This window comes from Falco punctatus (assembly GCF_963210335.1).
Source record: "Falco punctatus genome assembly, chromosome: 1".
NCBI classification, from domain to species: Eukaryota; Metazoa; Chordata; class Aves; order Falconiformes; family Falconidae; genus Falco; species Falco punctatus.
Genome location: NC_137580.1, coordinates 20,412,573 through 20,437,688, shown reverse-complemented (window position 1 = coordinate 20,437,688; position 25,116 = coordinate 20,412,573). Strand labels below are relative to the sequence as shown.

Genomic DNA, 25,116 nt, shown 5'->3' with positions numbered 1-25,116 from the left:
TTAAAATGAACACCTCTTTGGGGCAGAGATGCCTAGAATCTCAGAAAAATGTTTTGCAAAGCTCAGCCTAGGAATAGAAAACTTGAGGAAAAAGTAATGCAATTTTTTGGTTGGACAGGCAGACTTTTAGGACATTGCATCAGGCACATACATTGTCTCTGTCTTAGAGTGCTTCTTGCTTGAAAAGTTATGCACATTGTGTTGGCGTATTTAATTACACTCCAGATTTCGCTTACAGTCAGAGTTCCTTTCTCCCGTCATATTAAGATCCAAGCAACTTTCTGATCAATCGTCCAAGCCAAACAAACCACCATTTTCCAGAAGAAAAAGGAACTTCTGCGAACAAACCCAAATCCAAATCAGAAATACAAAAACTTCATCTTGCTTTTACAACCCCATAATTCAGCTAGCTGCATTCAGACAAGAGGGTAATGAGGGAATATTTCCTTCTGCCACTGTTTCTGTCCAAAGCTGGTTGCTGTCATGAAATATCTGTGCTCTACATATCACACATTTCTTTGATAACCTGATACAATGGTATCCTGGAATGCTGAATATTACTAAGTTGCAAATTACTGCAGGTTTCTGTTCCTAATGCACAACAAAAATGAAGAGATTCTGAATAACAGCTTGCAAGGCATGTACTTGTTGAGCAATTACTCCCTACCACATATAATACCCCAAAAGTTTTCTTTTCCTTTTCAGAACACACTTTGTGTATCAGCCATCTGCCACTGACTTTAGCCACTGAAGCATGGTTTCATCTTTCACTAAAGGATTAGCCCATGCCATTCTCATCTGATATAGTCTTGCCCATCCATATATTTAACACCTTATTTTAAATGTCTCTTTCCTGGTTATAACACAGAGATTATTCTTCTCAGAGGTGATGAGGAGATGATCTGTATGAGTACGAGAGGAGCATTCCATTAAATCTTCCAGTAAGCTCTGTAAGGGATATAAACTCTCTTTGTTGTGGGTGCAGTTGAATCTTTTCTGTTCTCTTCTTTTGCCAGGAAGATATGAGTGGCTGGAGTGTTTGATTCTATATATAACTAGTTGATGTCAGCTGGATGCCAATCCCTTTGAAGAGGGTCAGCCCCCAGTTTGTCTCGGTACTAGGTACCATGCAGATCCAAGCACAAGGGTAGAAACCACCCTGGACCAGGCAGGTCATCCCCATACATAACTAACTTCTGAAGCTTCAACTAAAGGGTTGAGATCGCTTTTTTCTGCACAACAAAACAGTAGGGTAAGTGCATTGTTTCCTGAAATATTTTGACTGTCTGTCCTACAAACTGTCATATAAAAGACATTTATGTAACCTCTTGACTCTGCAATTAAAATTATGTTTATTTTTTTACTTGGTCAGAAATGCGCTTTCTTTAAAGATGACAAAGCATCTCATTTAGTTCCTCAATTTCAGTATTAGATTAAGAAATGTCAAAATGTAGCATTTCTGAAATCATAAACCAAGATGTAATTAAAATATTGTTTATCAATTTACATTTTTAATATGTGTAGATGTGAGAAGGCCTAGACCACTGACACTGTTTTTGCTACAGAATTTATGCAGCCAACTCAAAGTCCATTCCTTCAAATCTTCTATCCATCAGAACATGTCCTAGCATCTGTGTGCAAGCAAGAACAGCCAGTGCATTTTGCACAATTAAAACTGCAGTATTTCTAAATCAGAAATAACTAACTTCACTATTCAGCCATTTTAAACAGGCTGTTAGAAATTAAAGTTGGCCAAATTGTGCAAGTTGGCTAAACAATGTAAAAATGTGTTGTTTTTTTTCAGCAAGGAAAAATCGTATCAGAAAATCACAATGTTATCACATTCTGCCATGGTCAAAGAGAGGAAACAACAAGCATCAGCCATTATGGATGAAATACACAGAAATGGTATAGCGCTAAACCCAGCTTACTGTATATGCAATGTCCTCTAGCCCTCCCTAATACATTTTTTTTTTAATCATAGAGTTTCACTCTCTTACAGCTTTGTCTCTGGGTGTTTTGCCATAAATAATCTTGTGGGAGTATCATGCTGCCTATCGTAACTAATCCTTTTGTAGTTGCCTCTTTTCATTTGAAAGCTATTTTCAGATGAACAACTGCTGTGGAGGAATGAAGTAATTTAACAGCTGATGTACATTCTGCTAGGATAGACTTTCAGAATATTATTTGGGGTTAATAATATGACTTCATTCCATTTCAAAAGGCTATCATTAAGAAACATGCTGATCTGTATCCTCTATTTTGCTGTTTCACTCTGCTTTTTTATATGAATGATAAAAACTTTTGAAATAAATGTTTACATCTCTGTTCCTTCCTCAAACTTTATCTTTGTAACTAACAAATTTTACGAGCATTTGGCAATTCTCTCTAATGTGCAGCCACCACTTAATCTTATATAAAAAAATGTACATTTTTATGTTGTTGTGTTGATGAAAATGCAGACACTTATAGGAAGGTACAGTTTGATTTTCTGAAACAGGCTCTTAAAACTATGTTTCTAGTGTGACAACTTAAGAAGCAATTAACTCAGCTGGGAATACAAATATCCTTGGCTTTCATTAGGTATGTGATGGATGCTTTTGGAGATCCTTCCAATACACCCCATGAAGCCTTTTTACCATCTACATAAAAGATCAGTTTTTTAAAAGTGATAAGCACCCCAAAAGCCACACTGAAAAACAAAGGAGCTCCATCAGTATTTAGAATTTATGACAGTTATACCCCTCACATGGGATAAAACTGAACATTGAATTCTAGTACTGAAAATCTTTCTTGCGGGCTTTTGCTCCAAATAATTTGGGGACGGTTTCTGTACTCCCTCACTGAGCATTGTGATTGCATGAAAAGTAGGACAAGGGACATAAAGTTTTTAGAAAAATCTGTTAGGAGTTTCAGTGCCCAGTCCTAGAATTTACAATATTTCCATAGGGTTTTTTTCTGTAATTTCTATTCCTAAGCAAATATCTTTTTCCTCTTTCTATTCTCCACTGACCACACACTTAAGTCTGAAAGCCAGTCTGCCCTTACAGATTTAATTACTACTACATTATTTTTTGGTATTGTAAACCGAAGTACTATATATGTCTGAAATAGCCTGTAAGTTTGAGGGGAAAAAAAAAATGTCTTTCATACGTTTGTTTGGAACTAGGCATTTCACATGGTAAATGTTGCTACTATTCATAGCAATATTAATAAATCTACCATACAGTCCTTGAAATCACTGGCGTTATTGGATAATCTGTGCTGATGCTTTGCCTCCTATAATCTGTCCTTTTTATTATTTGCGTATTATCAGATTTGCTGTCAAGTTTAGATCCATACACACAGATACGACAGCTTATCCTACAAGATATGCTTGTGATATGTGGCCACTGAAGGCAATACTAACTCTTTAAGTGTGCATTCTATTTTTGCATCTTCTTTGGATGCCTGGGATATTGAAAGGTAAAAATTAAATGTACTGTTTCAGCCAACCTCACAGACTTATGAAATTCTGCACTGTCAACAACATAGGTAAACAATAACAGAAGATTCTGTAACGTTAAGCCCTGGTAGCTTGAAATGACACACAGAAAGCATACCTACTACATTTTTACTTCAGCCCCTCTTTATTATGATGCTTTCAGGTAAACAGTGAATCTCAAATGCCTTGTTAAAAGACATTGAGAACAGAAACAGTTGCGGATAACCTACAAAATCTGCCAAGTCTCAAAGAATACCAACCTCTGGGCAAGACTGGTAATAAGTAGAAGTCCATATCTCCTGTTGGCTTGTGGGATGTGACTTCGTGTTTTAGAGAAGTTCCACATGTCATAAAATGCTGCAGGAATAGACAATAACTGTAAACCCTTTTATGGTCTCAGAAGAGAGCCTGTAGTAGTAAATCAGCATGTGGATACAGTGACCTCCCCAAGCCCTCGGTTTTCCACTAGCAGACTTGGACTAATCATAACATTTCTAAGGCTACTTGGTAGAGGTAAACATGTATGTACATACATATGTTTAAGGAGGCCCTCAGAGTTCATCAGGTTAGCCATCAATTACACTAAATCTCACGGCCACTTCTACACTATTTCTTAAAGGCATACTTCCATAGTTACATGATTAACTGTCTTTCATGATATAGTTAAAAAATCTTATTTCTGATACTACAATAAGCATACTATATGATATTCATAATTAAAATTTATGATCCAGATTAAGGTATTTAGAAGATTGTAAACTGGAGGATTAAAGGGGGATTAGGCAGCAAATGCAGGAGGAACTATATAAATCATATTTAAATAGAGTCTGTTATGATTTTAAGCACAGGACAGGAAGGACTTGGCAGGAACATATTAAGAAATGAAGCTAAAAGGTTAAGATTAGGATTAAACTATGAATGAAACTTCTAGTATTAATTTACAACGTCCATTTATGACACTGATGTTCTATCATCCTCTAAATGTCCTCCTTTTCTCATTCTTCATCACCTTTTCTGCACTGACACTGAAACAATCCCTAGACACATCATAAAACCAGACAGATGATTAGATTTTAGTTGGCAAGGGATTCAAATGAACTTCACACTTAGGCTATTGGGATCCTGCCTGGATACACAACAGTACACAACTGTGGGTTACAAAGTGCCTTGGAGCCTTCAGTTAACATTAACAAGAACAGTCTGTATGTTAGGGAACAGCAAGGCCCAAAATAGGCAACATCCAGTGTGTCCCAGAAGAATACAAGAGTGGTTTGGACAGAGATCTGCAATCACCTTGGCACCCCAGACTCTGAGGATGTACATACTACCCACTCAGTGTACAAAGAAGAAAAGCTTTTCCTACATGAAAATGTTGATTTGAGGGGTAAATTTCTCACTACTTACTAATATAAAACCATCCAACACCCCTGCAGTAATCTTGAGAAATTATAAAATCAAAATATGACTTGTGGGTCTAAATTTTGGGCCACAGGCCAATAACCAATGCACTTATCTCAGCCACAGAGCCAAAACCCCACTACTGTCACTGATATAGCTACATTGAGCAAGCTGAGTCATTTTCTTCCATGTTAAGAACACTCTGCTTTGTAGCTACCTCTTAAACAACAGGAGGTTATTAGGATTCTCTGTGCATACTATTTTTAAAGCACAAGCACATGCTCCAGCTGACAATACAGTTAGCTTGCTTTTGCGCCAGTTAAATCTATTGCAAACATTCAACTGAAATCAGTATGAATGTAACTGGATCAAAAGTGATGCGCCCCAGGGCCCACAAACTTGTTTGATTTACCATATGGAAAACTGTTGTCTATAACTTCAGCTAAGTATTTAATATACCTGTCTCAATTTAAGTTTTCCTAAATGTCAGCAAGTCACATTGTTTTTCCAGCATAAAGTTACTATGAGACATATGCTATGTTGAACTTGGCATTTACCCAAAATGAAGCTCTGCATATGCAATATTAACTTTGCAGTATCTTCTGCAGTTAATTAATTTGTAATGTTAATTTTAAACTGGGCTTCCTGTGTGCTTACTCCAAAAGCAAGATACAGTGTCTTACATATAATTTGCTTTCATTTAATTTTAATGCATTAAAATATATGTCAAATTCAGAATTTTAAATCATGTAGACCCTAAGAATATGTGAAGATTAGAATGTCTTATTACTGAAGAAACAACAGAATGTGACTTTGAATAAGTGTATCAGAGAAACATACTAGATCATTGATACAATCCTCAAAGCACACTGCTCTTCCTGGTTTTCTTCCTGAAGTTTATGAAAAACTAAGAACAATTTCAATTAATAAACCATTAATTTTTAAAGTGGCAATAGCAATTATTTTATTAGAAATTCTGGGTTTACTATGCAATCTAATTATTGCTACATTTGTTAAATCCTACAAACTTCTAAGTAGAAATAAATTAGTAGAAAATAGTCTATTTAGTGTTGAAGTTACTGTAGTCTAAGGTTTAAGCTTTATGTATAGGTTGAGGACATCTAGTAAAAGAGTTCAGTCACTAAGCAACAGCTTGCTTATTGCCACCCGCATCCCAGTTTCCAGAACATTACCATAAGGATGATCAGTAGCGTTTCTGACATCCAGAGCTCTCCATTTACAGTTCCAGTTGACGTCCCCTTCCCCTGCTTAAGCATTTTCATTTTCAAATCCCCTAGGAGGTCACTAAAAACAAAGCAGGAATTTTTCCCAAGTAGGGAATAAAGTAATATTGCATCTAGTAATTCAGTTTCCTCTTAGAGAGAATGAAAATAAAAATGTTCTAAATGTATCAATTCATAGAAGCATGTTATAATTCTTTGTTAGGGCTCTCGTTTTCCTTGAGCTTCACTTTGAAGCTTCTTTAAAAACAGTTTTAAAATACTATTTAATAGATACTTTAATGCAAACTTTCCTTAAAAGTATAAAATGTGCCCTGGATTTCAAAAGCAAACATCATAATATTAAAGAACAATTGAAAATAAAATGTTTATAAGCAGTAAGAAACTGGTTGGTATGTTTAAAAGGGGTTACCTGATCATCAGTCCAATTCAGGGCACAGAGAGTTAACTGAAGGTTTGATGTGAGAACCCTGGGGTCAGATGGAATTTTGTTCCTGGTTTCAGCAGAAGCTAGTTTTTACTAGTCTGCTGTAAAGATGGTGTGTAGGACATTATAGACCTGATCTTGATAAAAGCTGAATGTCATTCACCTGAAGTAAATGTGGAGCTTGAGGTGCTCAGCATCTTCGACAAAACAGGTTTGTGTGTTCAATACTGTCCTCCAAAATTCTGGAAGAATGATTAATTTCACTAACACCATATGAAGCTATGTATTAGTTGTATGCTATGTATTAGTTAAGTATGCATTAACATGTTGTAGCATGTTTCAGGTGTAGGGTATGCAATATCAGGCATTTAAGAGAACAGAGGTATGTATTTATCCACTGTATTGCAGTCTCACCCAGTTTAAACCTTGGAAAAAAGGTCAGCACCCCCAGAGATATCATGGTAGAGGAACTATCAACACTCAGCAACAGAGGTGCAAGACTCTTCAAGAGACGTCAACGGAGATCTGACAAATACACATATGAAAATTATCATTACGTAGCAAACAAGCCAAGAAATGTGAGTATTTTGTAAGAACTTACTAATGAAACACCGTGAGACTAGCTTGCGTTTCCTTGGTGCTCATGATACAGACTGTGCATGATTAATTCGTAGTTTCAGGAAGAATAAAGCAAAATTCTGTACTAGAATGAGGCTAACATGAAGTGAGCCATTTGTATTTTATTGAGCTCCTACAGAAATAAAAAATCTGAAAACCTTAATACTTAAGGACATCAGATACAAATCATTCTCATTCAAACCTGATTCAGGTTACTAGTGATCAGAGTTCTTATCTTGTAATAATTGGCTCATTGACTATTGAAAATTAACTAGTTAATGATATTGAAAGGTTGGAAGAAATGAGAGTCTGTTTCACGCAACCAGTAAGTATTTTTATTAAAATATGTTGGTGGTCTCAACTCAGTTCCCAGGCAGCAAAATGACTCTCACAACTGGCACTAATACACTCCTGGCCTGCCTACCTCAACAGGGAGAAAAAGGACAATTTTTGTTTAAACTAGTCCTTCAGCAACAGGGTTAAAGCAGTAGTGATACCCTGGGAATCCTCATGGCAGGAACCAAATGCACCTGGCGTCTGTCTCATCTGCAGCCTTTGCAAAATATTTATACCTTTTCTTTAACCTCTGACAATAGGAACAACAACATTCATAAATTTTAACTAATTCTCCAATGCACTGCAATGTTTAGTTATTTGAATGTGAATACTCTATGCCCAGTCTAATACAGCACGCAAGCAGCCCCTCTGATTCCAGTACTGTATTAAATTCTGCTTCTCTGCTATATCTGCGCACCCTCACTGATTCCAGATACAAAGGTACATGACTAAAGAAGTGGAATTCACCCCCGTACTTTTACGATGCTTTGAAGATGAAAGTAAAAAAGTGCTACAAAAGTTATTTATTATTAATTCATCTAGGAAATACTTCTTGTAGAAATAATTTTGTATATTTTACTAAAGAAAGTACCCACACACTTGTATATTAATCATAAGCAATAAAATGAATGCAACTTGTTGACACTTAAGGAAACTTTTTGTCTAGTTGTATCTCATAATGAGGCTTTGGGAGCACACACAAAAAAGACACATTTGCAATTTACCACTTCCATGCTAACCAAAATGTTCAGGGATCTCACAACAGTCAGGGAGAGGATTATTGGAGCTGAGTTCAGTATTTCCAAGATTACAGCTGAAATCTCTAAAATATTTCTGTTCTCTCTTCCTGAAGAAGGAATTCTCTATGCTTCATTGACTGTTAAGGTAAATACATTTGTAATTCTGTGGCCTTTATATTTCCCATAAAAAAAAAAAAAAAACCAAAAACTTTACTCAGGAAGAAAAGTATGTCTTAATATACCATGTTATAGAAGAAAAAAAAAAAAAGTTTCTTTTTTTATGGTACAGGTATTTTAAACTTCTTTAGTTGGTCACTCAGTGGAAATTAAATTCCACAGGCATCAAATGGGATCAGGTTTGAGTTTTGATAAATCTGACTTTTTAAAATAAATCTGCACAAAAGAAACCTTGTATAAAAAAAATCTGAGTAACTCAAACTCATCAGTTTCTGTGTCCAGTTCCATGCTTTCGCTACAGTCTGACAGATCGGTTCCCCTCTAGTCTACTGCTTCCCACCAAAACACATAAAGTACACATGCTGTACAGTCAGTATGACATGCTGACACATGAAAAAATGATGCTTCTTTGGTTTCTGTTCCATTCCCTTAAATGCCTACTTAGCCAACACGGGTGTTGTCTTCATCATCTTTATGATTCTGACTGTCAAAATTAATCTTTCTACCATACTTAAGGATGGCCTTGATCTTTTTTTGTTTCAATTTTAAACAAGTATTATTTGTTTGCTTTCTTACTTTAAGAAACTCTTGCTCTAACACAGTCTATATTTAAATTGCTTTTAGCCTATGTGTCATAGCTAAAATAAGATACTGACTTCTTACGAGACTCTATATTTATGCAACAATGATTAAGCCTTTGGATGTTTCCTTAGAACTGATGACCTGATCGGAGGGTGGAAAATAACAGCATATCACAAATCCCCAGAAAGTGACCTGAAGTGAAGTTGTTATTTCTATTACAAATAACGGAAAAGAAAATCCCAAAGGCAATTCAACAAATGCAGTGAATTTACAACTGATAGGGGAAGAGCCACTTTGAAGAATCAGTGCTTTGAAACTCACATGGCTCAAACTTGCCATATTTCTTGAATCTTTGGGTAGCAAGGGTGCTCTGTCTGGCACATAACAGCTTCTACTGCCTAGTGATCCAGGGGACACATTTTATGGGCCCCTCTGCCAAAGTTCGCTGTGAACCACAGAGCCCATATGCACAGGTAGATTTTGTGATGATTGGTGTAAGCAGAAGTGAACTCTCTTTGTAGACTGGATATCAATATTTAAATATTCAAAACGTTGGAAAAGGTCAGACAATTCAGCTAGATAGTTATAAGGCTTTAGTCATCTTGACCTAGCTCACAACACATTCGATCCTTTCAATAAAGCGTTCACACACTTGTAATGCAGACATTTAAAATTGTGCTGGGATATCATTCTTAACACTGAAAAATTATTCTCTTTTGCTTACGTAGCCAATGTAAGAGAGTTGTGAAACTGTTTCACCTTTTGGCTGAGGTCCAGAAAATCTGGGGAGTGCTATCTAGCAAACAGGGTACCAAACATCAGGACAGTATGCCTTTGGATAGCACACCATGGGTCTTCGATTTGGGTTGTGAACCGCAGCATCACTCCAACCCTCAAGAAAGAATCACAGAGGCTTTTTTTTCCCTGTGCTGTCAATAATATCTATTTCTATTTGAATGCAGCGCGGAGAGCCCATACAGAGCGTTAAAATGGATGGCCTCAGTGTGGAAGGAATTCCCCAGCATGCCCCAATGACACCTCCTAATACACCTGATCCCCGGAGCCCACCACATCCTGACAACATCGCCCCAGGTAATATATGAGTTTACAGACATTAAATATATTTAGTTCTCATTTCACAGCAGAGGAAGGACCTCTTCATAAAACAGTATCTTCAACAAGAATTTGTTAATGGACTCACTATCAGAAATCAATAAATTTGTGTCAGATAAGTAATCAGAATCTCCCACAGAAACGTAAAGTGGTGCTCTTCAGTCGCTTCTTTTAATTTTTAACGATTTGATATGCCTTTTGTACTACTTCTGCCTAAACTGAAAACAATACAATAATATCAAGAGAGACTGCTTCTATATTTACTAGTCTTACAAACATTGAGGAACAGATCCTCAGATTTAAAACCAGATTAATATACTGACTTTTCTTTGCCAGACCTTTGTTTCTAATATGCTCAACAGTCTGAAAGTTGGCCATTGTCGTTTAATTACCTATAAATGTAAAACTGAAGTCACTGTAAGTTTTGCTAGAAATCTTTACAGAGGGGTGACTTAAAAAGGAATTTGCCTGTGGCTGCATAAACTGTTCTTCTTTAAGTCCCTAACTGTGAGGGTACTGTTTTCTTTATTTAAAGCAGTGAGTTAAAAGAAGGCCTTTTTTGGTATTCTTTAAAGACTAGAGAAGGCTAATTTGTTTTAACTAATTTATTCAGTGATATAGCCCTTCTTCCTGTTTATGAATTATCCATGAGCAGACTGGTTTTTACAAATTCATTCTTTGTTCAGAATTACTCAATGCATGTTTTGTGCAGACCTTTTCCAGTCTATGCAAACTAGGTCAATGCTACTCTGTTAGTGACTGCTAAGGCTCTGTGCATCCATTGGTCAAATACAATGTGAACAGGGGTAATTTCTATTGCTAAGACATGACAGAAATCTTCAAACCTTTTCTTAGGCAAAAAAGGTCTGGCAAAAGGAGTAGATATGAAATCAGAAGTGGTTTTTAAGCTTATAGAAGGAAACAGCAGTAACAAAGATGATAAAAGGGTAGAACATATTTCCCTTGTTTTTCAAATAAATAGTATAACTCATAACTGGTTAATCCTTCACTGGTTTTAATTCTTAAGATTGTACATTAAAGTCTGGCTTCATCCCCCCTCCCCTATTTATTCCTGCCATATTGTGCTTGGCTTTAGAAGAAATCACACAGAATAGGGAATCCATTTATTTAATAAAATTCTGATCAGAGCCTGATCCTCAGATGATTATGCAGAGAAAACAACCGATTCTTCACTTTTTCAGATCATGAAAAGGACCAGAGAACCAAGTAGGTAGGACATTTACAGCATCTAAGCCAGGGGCAAAGGCAAAAACTCCACTGTAATGGCTGTGATCCTAACTCCTTTTAACACTTTTGGAAAATGTCACTCAAAGACTATAGAATTAACTTAGTTTTAAACAAAAGGCTGTTTTTAAAATCTTTTTGTTAATTCAGTCAAGGGCTGTGTAGCTGTAGTCTGGTTTCAAATAAACGTTTATAAGGATAGAAACAAATTTATGTAAAACTAATACAAACTTCGCATCAAAAGAAGGTAGAATACTTTGGAGCAGTTATCTGAAAGGCTACAAATGGTCACTGCCAGCTTTCTGTTTCTGTGTCGCTTTGGCCAGGTGACTTCATCCAATCATTCATTTTACTTAACAGTAAAATACCTGTATGTTAGTTCCTAGTTATATAGGATGGTGGCAAGGAAGCAGAAAACGCAAAGTAGTATTATAATGGTCTTGCCTTGATTGCCTTGCAGGATATTCTGGACCACTGAAAGAAATTCCTCCTGAAAAGTTCAACACTACTTCTGTGCCAAAGTATTATCAGTCTCCCTGGATAGAAGCCATTAGAGATGATCCAGAGCTGCTGGAAGCTTTGTATCCTAAACTTTTTAAACCCGAAGCAAAGCCAGAGCTGCCTGACTACAGAAGCTTTAACAGGTAATTCTGAATGGACACTGAATTTTACAGTGCAGAGAAAAATTACTGTGAAATTAAATGTTTCCACCAGCTGCAAAAAAATCTACCACCTGTGTTTGCAAGTATATCCATAAACATGAACACTCATACAACTTACAAGTGCCAAATAACAGCATTAAGGAGGGAACTAGTATCTCTCTGAAGTATGGCCCCAAAACTCATTTGCAGAACTAGGAATGTACGATGAATTACTGAAAACATTGACAGAAAGAAAGAAAGAATCATAATCCAGTGTACTCAATAAATGGGAAACATGAGCTATAGCAACACTTAACTCCTTTCAGTATTTCTGTTGTTGACTTAATTGGCACAGGATTTTAAGATGTATCAGGGAAACTCAGTCAAAACTTTGTAAGCAGTACAACGAAAAACACTGTTGGGTATTTTTAATACAACTCACATGTTTTTTCTTTTAGGCAATGATAGTACAATGAACTTTAGCCATCAACCAATCCCTCACAACAAATACTTAGCAGACTGCATATTTAATTGCATTTAACATTTTTTATATCTTCTACAACCTTTGGCAACAAATTAACAACATTAAAACATTACAAAAAGACTTTAAAAGCACTTAAAAGTAAAAGGGGATCTGAGAGTGAAGTTATTTACATAGTAACTAGTATACTAAGGCTTTCAGTAGAACTTCTAGATCCATGGACAACACAGGGTTTTGAACTATTTTGGAAGTTTTAAAACACATACTCACTTATGTCTTTTGCTTTCATTCATACGATTCACACTATCTTTATTTATTGAAATTGAGGATATTTTTTCTCTGAATAACTGCTGCTGAGTTCCAGATAGCTGAGCCAAACCAAACCCCTTCCTCAAAACACCACACAGAAATCTATTGAAAAACAAAATGGCTCATGGCAATATAAACTTTGAGAAAAATACCACAAACACCACTTGAGTTCCTGCCGTTGAAGTGAGTCCCAGCTACGAGTACAAGGACTGAAAAAATCACACAATTCAATGTCAAAACCGGCACTGCAGACACTACACTAATTCTGATTTCCTAACAGCAATATACATTGCCATGTTAATAACTAAGTCTATGTAGCACCCTCTTCTCAGCAAACAAAATAACAAATACAAGTCAGAGAGATGTGCCACAGCTGCTAACACTGGAACAGTAAGAGCACAGTTCATGTACTATGGCAATTGTAACTGGAAAAAAACCCACAGAACAAAACAACAACACCCCCCCCCCCCCCAAGATACATATACATGGAATAGAGACAGAATCCGTTCTCCCTCTCACAAGAAAGATTCTAAGTCCAGCATACGAGTTGCTACTGTGAAAGACAGGATCAGACAGGGCACAGGGGCCCCATTAATAGGGCTATATGTCTTGGGATGGTATCTGATGGCTTCTTTGTGGAGTTTTAGCTGCTCTGTGGTACCATATTCTCTGTTAGTTGTCCTCTTTACAATATTAACTGTCTGGATTTCTTTCTGTCGTGCTTTTCTCTTTGTACAACATGGCAGATCTGTGGCTTAATACGGTCCAAATTTCTTAAACACATGCATTCATGTAAGGGAAAGGTCAATATTCTCCCTTGTAACTGCCATAACAACCTACAACGTGGCACATAAATCCAGATCCAGATTGTGAAACTGCTAAATCCAAAACACAAGGCATATAAATATAATCCACCAGCTCTCCTTGTCATGGAAAAAATCCGCATCCAGAAGAAAATAAAGATGCCTGGTGGACCTAAAAAAGCTGTTACATACAGTACATTCAGATTTATGTTTTCTACCAAGAAGCAGCAGATCCAAAAATACATTGAGAATTTGCAAAATCAAAACTCAAGACACAAGCCTCCTGGAGAGCACTTCACAGCCATGACTTAGGTATCTACACTCCTAAAAATGCACACCAAAGTGGGGTGTCTGATTATGGGATTCAAAATAGACAGCACACTGCTTGCCAAACTAATCAACAGAAGACATTCTAGAGAAGGCTAATTGTGCCTTAAATTTCTCTTTGCTAAGGCCATCAGCATTAGTTCTGTCTGCCTATCTTCAGATCAGGGCTAGACTAAGGTCTTCCTTTCCAAAAACAGAGAAGGGGTCACATATTCTTTTAACATTTGTATAGGCAATAAGGTTCATTTCTTGGAAAGATCATTTTCCTAGAACATGGTCACATGAGTTTATTTCTACAAGAATATCCTACCCTCAGGTGAGGTGTAAAAACACGGTTTCTGGCTATTCCACAGAAGAGGTGGGAATACTTTCCACTTCCCTTATCAAGACCTGTGCCATAGCACAGGAAATAATAAACCTCTTTGGGCTACAAAAATACAAACATATTTTTCTAGATAAACAATTAAGAAACTCACTTGGGGAAAGAGAAACCTGGGCCTACATCTGAGTTCCCAGATCATTCAATGCAGTTTCTTTAACTACTGCTTACAGTAAATTAAGCAAACAGATTTAGGAGCAGGAAACAGAACCTACACTTCTCTATTAGTTGTGTGGCCTGACATCTATGCTAAGAGTCCTAGACTGTCTAAAACAAGTACTTTTTTTTTTTTCATTTCTGGGTAGTACTTTTGCTGGAACACTGTATGTGAGCAGTGAGGACCACTCTTACAAAGAGATCCCCTCAGACTGAAAAGGATCCAAACCTCTTGCAGAACAACTCCAGTCACAGACATACTATACTATTATTTGACAAAAAGGTTCAACATTAATAACCATGGATTTTGAGTGAAAGTGCCTATTTGATCAAAGCTTGCTGCAGTAGCATGTATGTGTTTTCAAGCAAGGAATTTCAGGCAAAAGATTATTAATTAGAGAATCACAGGTGGGCTTTGGTGTAAGATAGGTGCAGCTGCCAGTATAGCTAAGATAAAGGTAGATCTGATCATTTATATAAGGAAAACATTAGGCAGCTCATGAATGTAGCAGCCTTTGGGCTTTGTACACAGAGTGAGATACCTCTCTTTGGACTTCTGTGTCTAGATCCTACTAAGTCATTCTGTGCATCTAGGTCACAGCATCCTTGACTTCTTTAATTGCAGTCTTGGAGAGAAAGCAATTGCTACTATATTAGGCAATTAAGTGCAATATAATGGCACCGTTTTGTTATCAGTAAGGGTATCAATCAAGGCTTTCTATCATGCTTCATCATTCAGTAAAATGTCATTATGTTTGCTTTCCTGCAAAATACTGGTACAGTCATCATTAGTCAGGAGGGGGTGTGGTTAACAGTAAGTGTGATGCAAAGGAAACGGCCTGAGATTATTCCTAGCTCATTCAGTGGTATCTGTTAAAACAGCACTCAGACTTTACAGGTCATATTCAGGTTCCTTTCAGCTTTCCTTGTTCCAAAAATATCTGTAAAAGCAACACAACTTCAGCAACTAGGGATGCCTGATGTGTTGGAAAAGACACACAGATGCATGGCCTAAAGGTATATTCAGCACTAAACAGCATTCAGGTGGTTTTTTTCCCCACCAATGAGGAGGCAACACATTTTGTGCTGCAGGGACATTGCAATGCTGGCAGGTCAATGAATGAATAAGCAGTGGGAGCAAATGTCAAGTGCATTTGCCTTCTGAGGCAAGGCTTTCTGTGTGACAGCCAGCAATGGTTTAACAGCACATAGCACTAGACAGAGTGCATAATCAGAGAAACTGGGTTCTGAAGCTCTCTGAATATACTGTTCAGACCAAGCTACCCTTCCTCGTCCTAGATGAAAATGAATCTGTTCTAGCAGAGAAATGCTATATGATTTTTCTAGGAGATTAATTCCTATCAGGATTGAAGAACTATTTACTAGTGAAAACTTTTCCTGCCTCTTTTACCAGTGTAGAAGCACCCAGTAATCACCTGTGGGAAAGACACCATGAATCTACATTTCTTGAGGAGTTTGTAGTATTAGCTAAATTTTAGTACCTTTATTCCATCTGCTTTCTTGGAGCTGGATAAAATGCAAAGGTAGGATTATGAGTAACATACAAAGCACTACATCTTACTCAGTCAAGCCGTAAGACAAGCGAGTCTGACTAGTTCTGCCTCTCCTACCAGATAAATTATTGCTCAGCTTTCTCAATTCCCAAAGACTACTGTTTCAAAAACACTACAGGAATCCAGTCCATCTGGGCTGGGCTCTGTTTTTATTGATTAATGGATTCTGACCTCTATTGTAAAAATGCTGAGGACCAGAGCCTCAAAGGAATTTTGGGTGCTAACTTGAACTGATGTGAGATAAGTGGAAGCTGGGTGCTTAGCCAGTTCCTTAGCACCTAAGTACCTCTGTGAAACTGGCATTAGCTCTTGCACTAAGCTACCATGAAGCTCTGAGTATTTTGCAGGGTCAGGTTCTTAGCTCATGTATCTCCTTTTCTCACAAGAATTAACAATAAACAGAATGTTCTAAGAATGAGAGTCCATTTTCAAATGTGAAACTCACATTTTTGTAATTATTTAATTGAAGGTGTTAATACAATACAGTTAAAACATTTCTTCAGACTTTCCCAAATAATCAACCACAAGTACTCTCCTGTGTTAGGAAAATATAATGTTCAATAAGAAAGACTGCAGGAAAAAAAAGCCCTGCTAAAACAACAGCTAAAAATAAATATGATTGGGCCTACTATTGTTAAATCACACACCTACTTTTTAGGAATATGCAAAGTGAATATTAAACAATCTCTTACACTTCCTGGTGCCACTTCCTATGGCTCTGAACCAGCATTTCCACCCATATTATGAGCAATGACTACTGGAATTTTTCACACATGCATTTTAGGCTTCTATACAATGAATCAGAGCTCAAGTGATACAGTTGATGTACACACAACACAGGTCATTACAACACCATGTTGTCAGACAGGTTATTGCTCACAAAAATATACTGCTGCTGTAAAGGAAAATTAACCTCTATTAGCCAGTTACTGCACTCTCCTTTATGTTGATCATCATGTGCTTCTGCCTAGCACACAGGAATGCACAATTCTTTGAGGCCAGACTTTGTGTAGGAACTACATGAGGGTTTTTTCACCCAAAAGGATACTAGAAATTCCATAGAACACCCTCCTGTTTCTGTTACCCACTGAAACATCCTGTATTTAAAACCCAAAAACACTACAAAGAGGATGTTTTACACTATAGAATTGTTTTGCATTTTATACAGCTATTATTATTATGTTCATATTGATTATCCTTTTAATTTACATATTGATGAGAATTAAATATTACAACAATGTGAGAATGTGTATCATAATTAGAGCAGCAATTAAACCAATCTTTATTATCCTGTAAGATGTAGATCACTACATGCACTGTGCCAATTACCAAGCAATTATTTGTAATCAGTATCATAGCATACCCGGTTTGACATTGTGACCTAGGAGACAGTTTCACAAGAAAAGCTTGATACCACAGGCACTTTATAAAGAATTTCCTTTGACCTGCAGAGAATTTAATGCTTGGTCTGGCTGCTGCTGCAAAATATTGTCTCATCTTCATTTGAGAAACATTTTTAGAGCTTAATCCAAAGCAGTGCTCTTCTCTCAGTAAATGTGCATGCCTAGAACTTTCATAATTTTTTATGTCTAACAAGATTAACCTTTTGGAGTTACCACCATCCCCTTTAACAAATGCCGCTTGTAACAAAATTCAGTGAATTATCTGTGTAATGACAGAGCAGTACCATTTCTTTTACATCAGGGGTTCATTTTTCTGAATTAATGTCTTTGTGAGTGTGTGTGTGTGTGGTTAATTCTCCCTAGGTTTTGTGTTATCTACAGTTATCTTGCTGAAATTCTTAGTCAGATCTTCAAATGATCTCTTTTAGTTTCTATTGGTGTTAATTTCTCCAGGCTTCTGCTATAATACTGGAGCCAATGGAAGTATATACCAGCAAATCTGTCACTTTGTACCAAACACACAAGTACCAAGGCTGGTGAAATTCCATTTCAACAAAAATTCATTTTTGCATGCCACTGTGTATCTAGCTTTGCAGAAATAAGGTGCTCACGTGTAGCTTAAAAATCTGACACTCTTAACTGGCTAGCATATATCCCAGCAAAGTTACGCAGCTGATCAAAGTGCAGACCACATACAATAGTATGTTTGCTTATACAAAGGATATGGAAAAAATGACAGAAAAACTCAGGCATTTTTTTTTTTATTCAGCCTAGAAACCCACAAATATAAAAGAATCACGAGAGATATGTGGAAATACTGTTGTTTTAAAAAAATTGCAAATGCATGTAACAGTTCCTGTTCATTTTTTTTTTATCTTTTAGTTTCTCAGGCTTATCACCAGAGGGAACGTTTACATTCAATAACATGAAAAATACTGGCCAAAGACTAGGGGTCAATTTCAGCCAGTGTTTCAAGGTTTAGTTACAGAAACATTTTCTTCAGAAACAAAGCTGGTGTAAGAAGTCCTTACCCCTTACCCTCCTTTCCAGAGCCTGTTGTCTTTGGCTGTTCCTTTCTGCTTCCCATTATGCTTTACTGCCTCCTTCCTTGTATTCCTACAATTGTTTGAGCGTAATGATATAAACCAGATTGCTGAAATAATTTGTATTTCAAAATGCTCCTTTGTTTTGAAGGGTCTTTGTTTAAGCCAGATCACCTAAGTGACCCAAGTTTATAGCACAAACTGCATACATTCTAACTGGTACAAAAATATGGTGCTGAAATATAGCGTAGGGGGAGGAACATGCAACTGGGGATAGGAGAAAATGGGGTGAGAACTTCCTAAACTAATTACCTGCTGGAGAGAATGTACTGAACATGTTTTCAGACTTACCAACTGATTCCAACAAAATAAGCTTTGACTCACCAATGACAAGGTTTTCTTGCAACATCTTTTTCCCTCAGGTCTTCCGTCCATTTGAATTTTCAAGAAGGCTTCAGGCTTTATCTAAGGGAAAATAAATTGGATCTTAGAGAACTTGACAGAAAAACAATCAGAATATTTTCCCCAAAAGCTTGAAAATGTAAACAAGCAATTGTACAAAATGTCTATCATTTGAATAGACTTTGTTCTTTTCAGTTCCTGGGAGGAAAAGAAAACAAGTATTTTTAAAATCACATTTTACTTTTATTTCTTTAATATCTACAGAGTTGCTACTCCCTTTGGTGGTTTTGAGAGAGCATCAAAGCTGGTTAAATTCAAGGTACCAGATTATAATCTATTGATGCTAAATGATCCCAGATTCATGATCCTTGCAAATCCTCTTGCTACCAGAAGATCCTTCAATAGGACTCCTAAAGGATGGACATCCGAGAATATTCCTGTAGTGTTCATTCAGCCTTCGGATTCCAACGCCGTTCCAGAAACAGAGGACCTGTGAGAGAAGCTGCACTCTACAATGTACAAAATGCTGAAAGCTGCACATCCCTGTGTTTTTGGTCCAAATATTACTAAAGGCTACTGACAAATTTTTTCCTCGGCAGCTGGAATATAAGTAATAATGTCTGATACAGTGACTCTTCTCTGGCATCTAGTTTCATCTGTAGACGTAATATAAATAAAATAATTTGGCAAATGTTACTGAGATATTTTCTATTTCTGTTTACATGTTCTTCTACTTCCTTTTACTTTCTAAAATCTTTGATTGCCATTTAAGAACAAGTGTATTAAGAAAAAACATGACACCACTATCAAGGGATTTGATTTGATAGGGATGCTGATTATGGTAAAACAACTGAGCAACACCACAACAGTGCACTTAGTGCACTTCGAGTACTGCCTGCTCAAGAAAAGCTATGACAAATCAACGTTATTTCCCAACCCTGCTTTCAGCCAAAGTTAAGAATTTTGTTGTTATTTCAATGACAACAAGTTCAGTCCATTTTCCTCCTTTCCAGATCTTACTCAATTTTAATTATGGATGTCAATACCCACGTCACCTGGATTTGTTTACAGAAAATGCAGTAAATTTGCCAATGACAAGGATTACATAGTATGATGAAAAAGTACAGAGGTATTTCCTGCATAAGTCTAGAATGTTTAATCACAACTAAAAAACCCACCAATCACTGGTTATGTCAAACATACCAAATGAGTATCACCAAGCTATGTCACCACAAATGCTTTTGTTACTTAAAAGAAATTTCACAGACCTTTTCCTTTACAGCCACAGTATATATTGGGACTTAAAAACCTGCGAGTTTTCTTGGTCTTGATATGCTGGCAAGCTCTGACATTCTAGAGATACAAGTATCAGATGCTTATTAAGCACCCATAACCATACAAGACACAGGCAAAACTCAGTAAAAAGGTGCTGGTTTTCCATGTCATTTTTCAGGTTACAACTACATTCTAGTAAGAGGCAAGCATCTGTTAAATAATTGCTTGTTTCTAAATGCTTTTCTGTTTGAGAAGTATCCAACGTCTGCAGGTTGGATAGTTTAATACAGTTTAGTTCGTGTGTGTTTTGAAACAGGAAACCTAACTTCAGCCAACAGGCCACTCTCACATATTCTAGATGCTTTTCCAGGGCATTATGGTCTCTAAGCATGCATGCAACATTTGAGAGGTTTTTGGGTATCTCAGATACTAATTTTTCCTTTAAAATGAGTATTCATCAAATTTTGCAAGTTCTATGGTTAACAATTAAATTTTATCTCAAAATGAAACCCACAGAAGATGAAGATGGTAGGCAAAAAATATTTTCCCAGACAGTTTCCTTATTAATGGTTTTGGTGGCATTGAGCTACAAAAGTGGATATTTCAGAAAGAATCTCACACCTGCAGAAAAGAACGGTAGAGTGAGATATACAGTGGAAAAGTTTTGTCTATATTTTTGGGGCTGGAATTTGTGTTTGTAAAAATGGTTTCCACGTTTCAAATCTGATTTTAACGCAAGTAGCTGGCAAAGGAAATTCTGTCATCTATTTTCTTAGATTTACTTTGTCACACAAACTACACAAATGACAGGTCCTGAATCAAATTTATGAAAGGGAAACAAAAAAATAAACCCCATTGACTGAGAACACTTTCCTAGCAAGGGATTAGTTTGGGGACTTTAACTGTGCACATCGTACAGCAATTATATGGACAATGACAAAAATATTAATTCTTCAAGGCTAAAAATGCAAAAGCTAAAGAAAAAAACTATAGCGGGGAGCAATGCAAACAAGTTCTGGAGGAATGTGGTTTTTACGAGCCAGCATAAGCATTCATGAGCCTATATGAGCAGAAATGTGAGGAAATTGGTACACAGCACATACATAGTGAGGACTGTCAAGAAGGGACATATAATTTTTATTGTACACTCTATAAAAATAACCTATACATGCAAAGCATGCCACCTTGCTTCTTACATAACACATTAAAAGTAACTTTAGTTTTCTATACATCTATAGATCCACTGGTGCTGAATGGGCTCAGGAGGCTTCAAATGTTTGAGAAGTACGGAGCCTGCTATGCATGTGTTCAGCTGATGGTTCAAATAACAGTATCAGATGTGTATGGAAATTACTGACAGTCCTTAAGCCCTCAAATTCTGTCTGAGACTTCTGAAACAAGCTGTGTCCCAGCAAAACCAGGTCTAATTCAACGCTCAGTTACAGTTATAAACTGCAGCATAAGAGTAAGAACACTGTACCTCTTGCTTTCACAGCTCTACTACTGTACAGCTATGTATACACTAGAAAATCAAATGTGTCCAGATCACTCTTTTTTAAACTGAAGCCAGCTGTCAAAGAAGATGTCTGCAGCCATACTATTTAATCTTCCCATACTGGATGGCTTTTGCCAAACTGCCAATTGCAAACAGGCCCTTGACCATGCTAAACTCTTGAACCATGCTTAGGAACTGTTTGGGAGAGTGTTAATTGGCAGGAGCTAGGACCGTGAAATGTGCTAAGTATTCAACAGCACAGAGGATCCGGTGCCAGTGTCCAGGAATGTTCCCTGGCTGCATCAGCCTAGATGTAGCCTTATTGTGTAAGTCCCGCCGCAATAAACAAATCTCTCTGCCAAAAACCAATTCCTCTGCCACGAAAGAAGATCTCTTGCTAAGATTGGGAATTCAGAGTTTATCTAGTAACTTCAATGGGGTTTAGCACCTGCATTTGTTTTGGGAGACACTTACATGGTACTTGAAACTTATCCTATAACTATAAGGAAAGATTAGTTTTGGGTAACTAACAATGAAGAACGTCAAAGGTCAAGATGCGTATTAATTTTTGTAGGCAAAGAGATGGCTCTGAAGTGAGAGAATAAAGGCTTCTTTAGTTATAGGTCTGGAAAGATCAACAAATAGGTATTTTTAAATTTTCAGTGGTGCTTCTAAAAGATTCTTCTAGCTGTAAGGAATACATCTGAAAAGAGAGTTTACATAGAAAAACACACGAGCAACAGCTTTATACAAACATCAATAACCACAGGTATATAAATCTTTCACTGGCAGCACTGAAATAATTTCAGGAGTACTACATACAGTAGATGATCTGAAATTTGCTCTTGAATCCAGCAGGCCACAGTCTCCCTGACATTGCTTTCTGATGATGTACTATTTGCTTGTACCTGGCATAAGGTATGTTTGCATGAATGGGGTAATAAAAATCCCATATGGTCTCTCTCCTAATTTCAACAAAACACCTGCAGCTGATTTGTTTTCTGGTTGTTGTGTAATAATTAGGTATTAGTACCAGAAAATGAACAATTGAAGTTGTTACTTTATTACTGTCCAGAAACATTTTGTTTATACCTAATCTTGTACTTTGGATGTATGTATTTTTTAACTGCGTGCTCCCTTCTTAGATGTCCTAAATATGTCAGCACGTCTTAGCTGCTTTCCCTCCTGCATAATCCATACAACTGACAATTGTGGAAATAAATTAGTATTCTATTGTTTCAAAGCATCTCTGTGTTTTAATTAATTTAATACACATTGTCTCAATCCAAAGCAGCAAAAACATTGGAGATAGAATTCTGATCCCAATAAAACCAAACAAGGGGTTTGGCACTGACCTCTGTGCAGACAAAATTTCACCATTCATGCCATTTATTGCATCTCAAATGTGTATTTGTAATCGAAATTTATGCCACGACCAAAGCTACTATGTGCTCAGCATCAGAATGGTTGCTTCAGATTATAGAGCTGGGCCTAACTATGTAGTTTGTTTTGCATTGTACATATGATGAAGTGCAAACAACCCTAATAATGCCTCAGAAATACTCTGGGAAACTGAATGGAACTGAAGGGAAAAAATGAGCACATATCCACTAAGATCTTTTTTAAATTATTTTCAGACCAGCCATGAATAACTTGAACTCTGCTTCAGTTCTTAGATGGCCTTCCTAATCAGCACAAAATATTCTGGGCCATACCTAAGACAACAGGATAAAATTTCCTGAAATACAGTAAGACTATGGAGCACAAAATCCCATGTATGTTAGATTAGGATTTCTCCATGTGGGGTCCATAAATTATTAACAGTCTAGCCTGAAATACCAGAAGACCCACAGAAGGCTGACAAGTCACACAGTGCTGGCTCCTTCATTGCTCCCAGAGGCTACATACTGTTCAAAACCAAAGTGCTCTAAATCATTTATAAATAATATGTTTGCCACAGAGCTGTTATGTAATTAAGTGTGAGAATATAAATGATAAAAAGTTATAAAATGCAATCAGAGTACTGATTCAGTTTAAGAAACAAAAATTGCTTATAAAATACTCTTATTAAAAGGAAATTTAAAAGGAACTGAAAGGGTAAAATCCTTTCAAGAAAGTAATACACAATTTTAAACAGCCTGCAGACTATATGATCAGAATAAGTAAAAACTACTACTGAGCTCTAACCTTTCCCTCCAGAAAGAGAACCAGAAAAAGAGCGACTCGGAAAACAAAAAGAGAAATAAAACTTCTCTGCAAGGGAACAGTGATTAGACTATCTAAACACAAATAAAGGAAGTTATGACAGAGGTCTCCATGAATGGTATGGAGAAGATGAGGAGGGAACAATAACACAGGAACAAACTGACTCTTAATAAAATTATAAGGAACCAACTTTAACATTAAGAGAACAGATTCTTTCTCAAGAAATGCCTAGTTGTGGAACCTGTCACTATAGGATGTTGTGGGTCAAAAGCTATGAATAACTTCACAAGAGGACTAAAAAAATTAATAGTGGTAACTAGACCTATCATGGATAATGGCTCCTATGCAATCTGAATCTGGCTGGATCTCATAATTGGAAAAGTTGTGTGAGAAGGACCCCCTGCCCCATCATCCCCCTGCCCCGCCTTAGCCTATTTCTTTCTATAAATATCTTCCACTGGGCACTGTCAAAGACTGATGAAAGAAGGATCTGATAGTCCTATAAAATACTCCCTGTCTGTCTTCCAAAAATCATGTGTTAAAGAACCATGACAATTCTAGCAAGCGCCATCAGTACAGATGTGATTAATTTACATCAAAATCCCCACTATGGAACCAGTTAGAGGAAAGCCAATTTCCACAAGCGAATGAGAAAACTTAAAATGTAAGTTAGAAGCAGAGAAAGACAGGGTTAACTTCAAACCTCCCACACAGAGTATGGGCACTGCAGGGAACACAAAAGCCTGACCTCAGCTACACCTTTGGCAGGACTCCTGATCCTCTGCAGTCAGACCTCACCCTCCCTGGTCCACACTCACCATGTCCCATGTTAAGTATGCATCAGCTCACAGTACATTACAGGGATCTTTCAGTAAGTTATGATTATTATACAAAGTTTAAGGAAAAATTAAGGAAAAGAGAAAGGGAAGTTTCACTTTACTGATTGGAACACAAGATGAGTCATGGGGGAAAAGAAGTCTGAAAAATCCAAGCTTCGTACCCAGGTCCATCACAGACTGGTCTTGACTCAGCAAATGAAATTTGTTTCTCAGTTTTCCAATCAATAAAATAGAAATACTAATGCAGGCTGTATAAGTTTTTTTGGGGGTTGCTGTTTTTTTTTTCATTTGAAACAAGAAATTTCATGGTAAAAAGAAAGAAAGTAAAAAATAAGTTTACATGAGTACATACATAATATTCCAGGTTATGGTGCATAATGAATACAAGAACCATTACTAGTAGAATGAAGTTCTACTTTCATT

General features: G+C 36.8%; 2 protein-coding genes across 2 annotated transcripts in view; one reads left to right on the top strand and one right to left on the bottom strand.

The window, feature by feature from the left end:
* LOC308058191 (uncharacterized protein) overlaps positions 1 to 19,137 on the bottom strand; it is a 95,065-nt gene extending 75,928 nt beyond the window's left edge. Inside the window, exon 1 of the mRNA XM_080373609.1 lies at positions 18,862 to 19,137. Coding sequence (XP_080229735.1) covers positions 18,862 to 18,886 — 25 coding nt within the window. The 5' untranslated portion in view covers positions 18,887 to 19,137. The remainder of the gene's footprint in view (positions 1 to 18,861) is intronic.
* Positions 1,027 to 19,575, top strand: MYOZ2 (myozenin 2). The gene is made up of 6 exons (XM_080373607.1): positions 1,027 to 1,252; positions 1,805 to 1,908; positions 6,959 to 7,128; positions 9,966 to 10,095; positions 11,822 to 12,005; positions 19,144 to 19,575. The coding sequence occupies exons 2-6, from the start codon at positions 1,833 to 1,835 to the stop codon at positions 19,373 to 19,375; spliced, it is 792 nt and encodes a 263-aa protein (XP_080229733.1). The 5' UTR covers positions 1,027 to 1,252; positions 1,805 to 1,832; the 3' UTR covers positions 19,376 to 19,575.
* The last annotated feature ends 5,541 nt before the right edge of the window (positions 19,576 to 25,116 follow it).

Excerpts from the sequence above, each read along its gene's own strand:
- MYOZ2 (XM_080373607.1), top strand. The coding sequence starts at position 1,833 with ATGTTATCACATTCTGCCATGGTCAAAGAGAGGAAACAACAAGCATCA. Across the intron at positions 10,096-11,821 it reads TCCTGACAACATCGCCCCAG|GATATTCTGGACCACTGAAA; the intron begins GTAATATATGAG and ends ATTGCCTTGCAG. Across the intron at positions 12,006-19,143 it reads GACTACAGAAGCTTTAACAG|AGTTGCTACTCCCTTTGGTG; the intron begins GTAATTCTGAAT and ends TAATATCTACAG.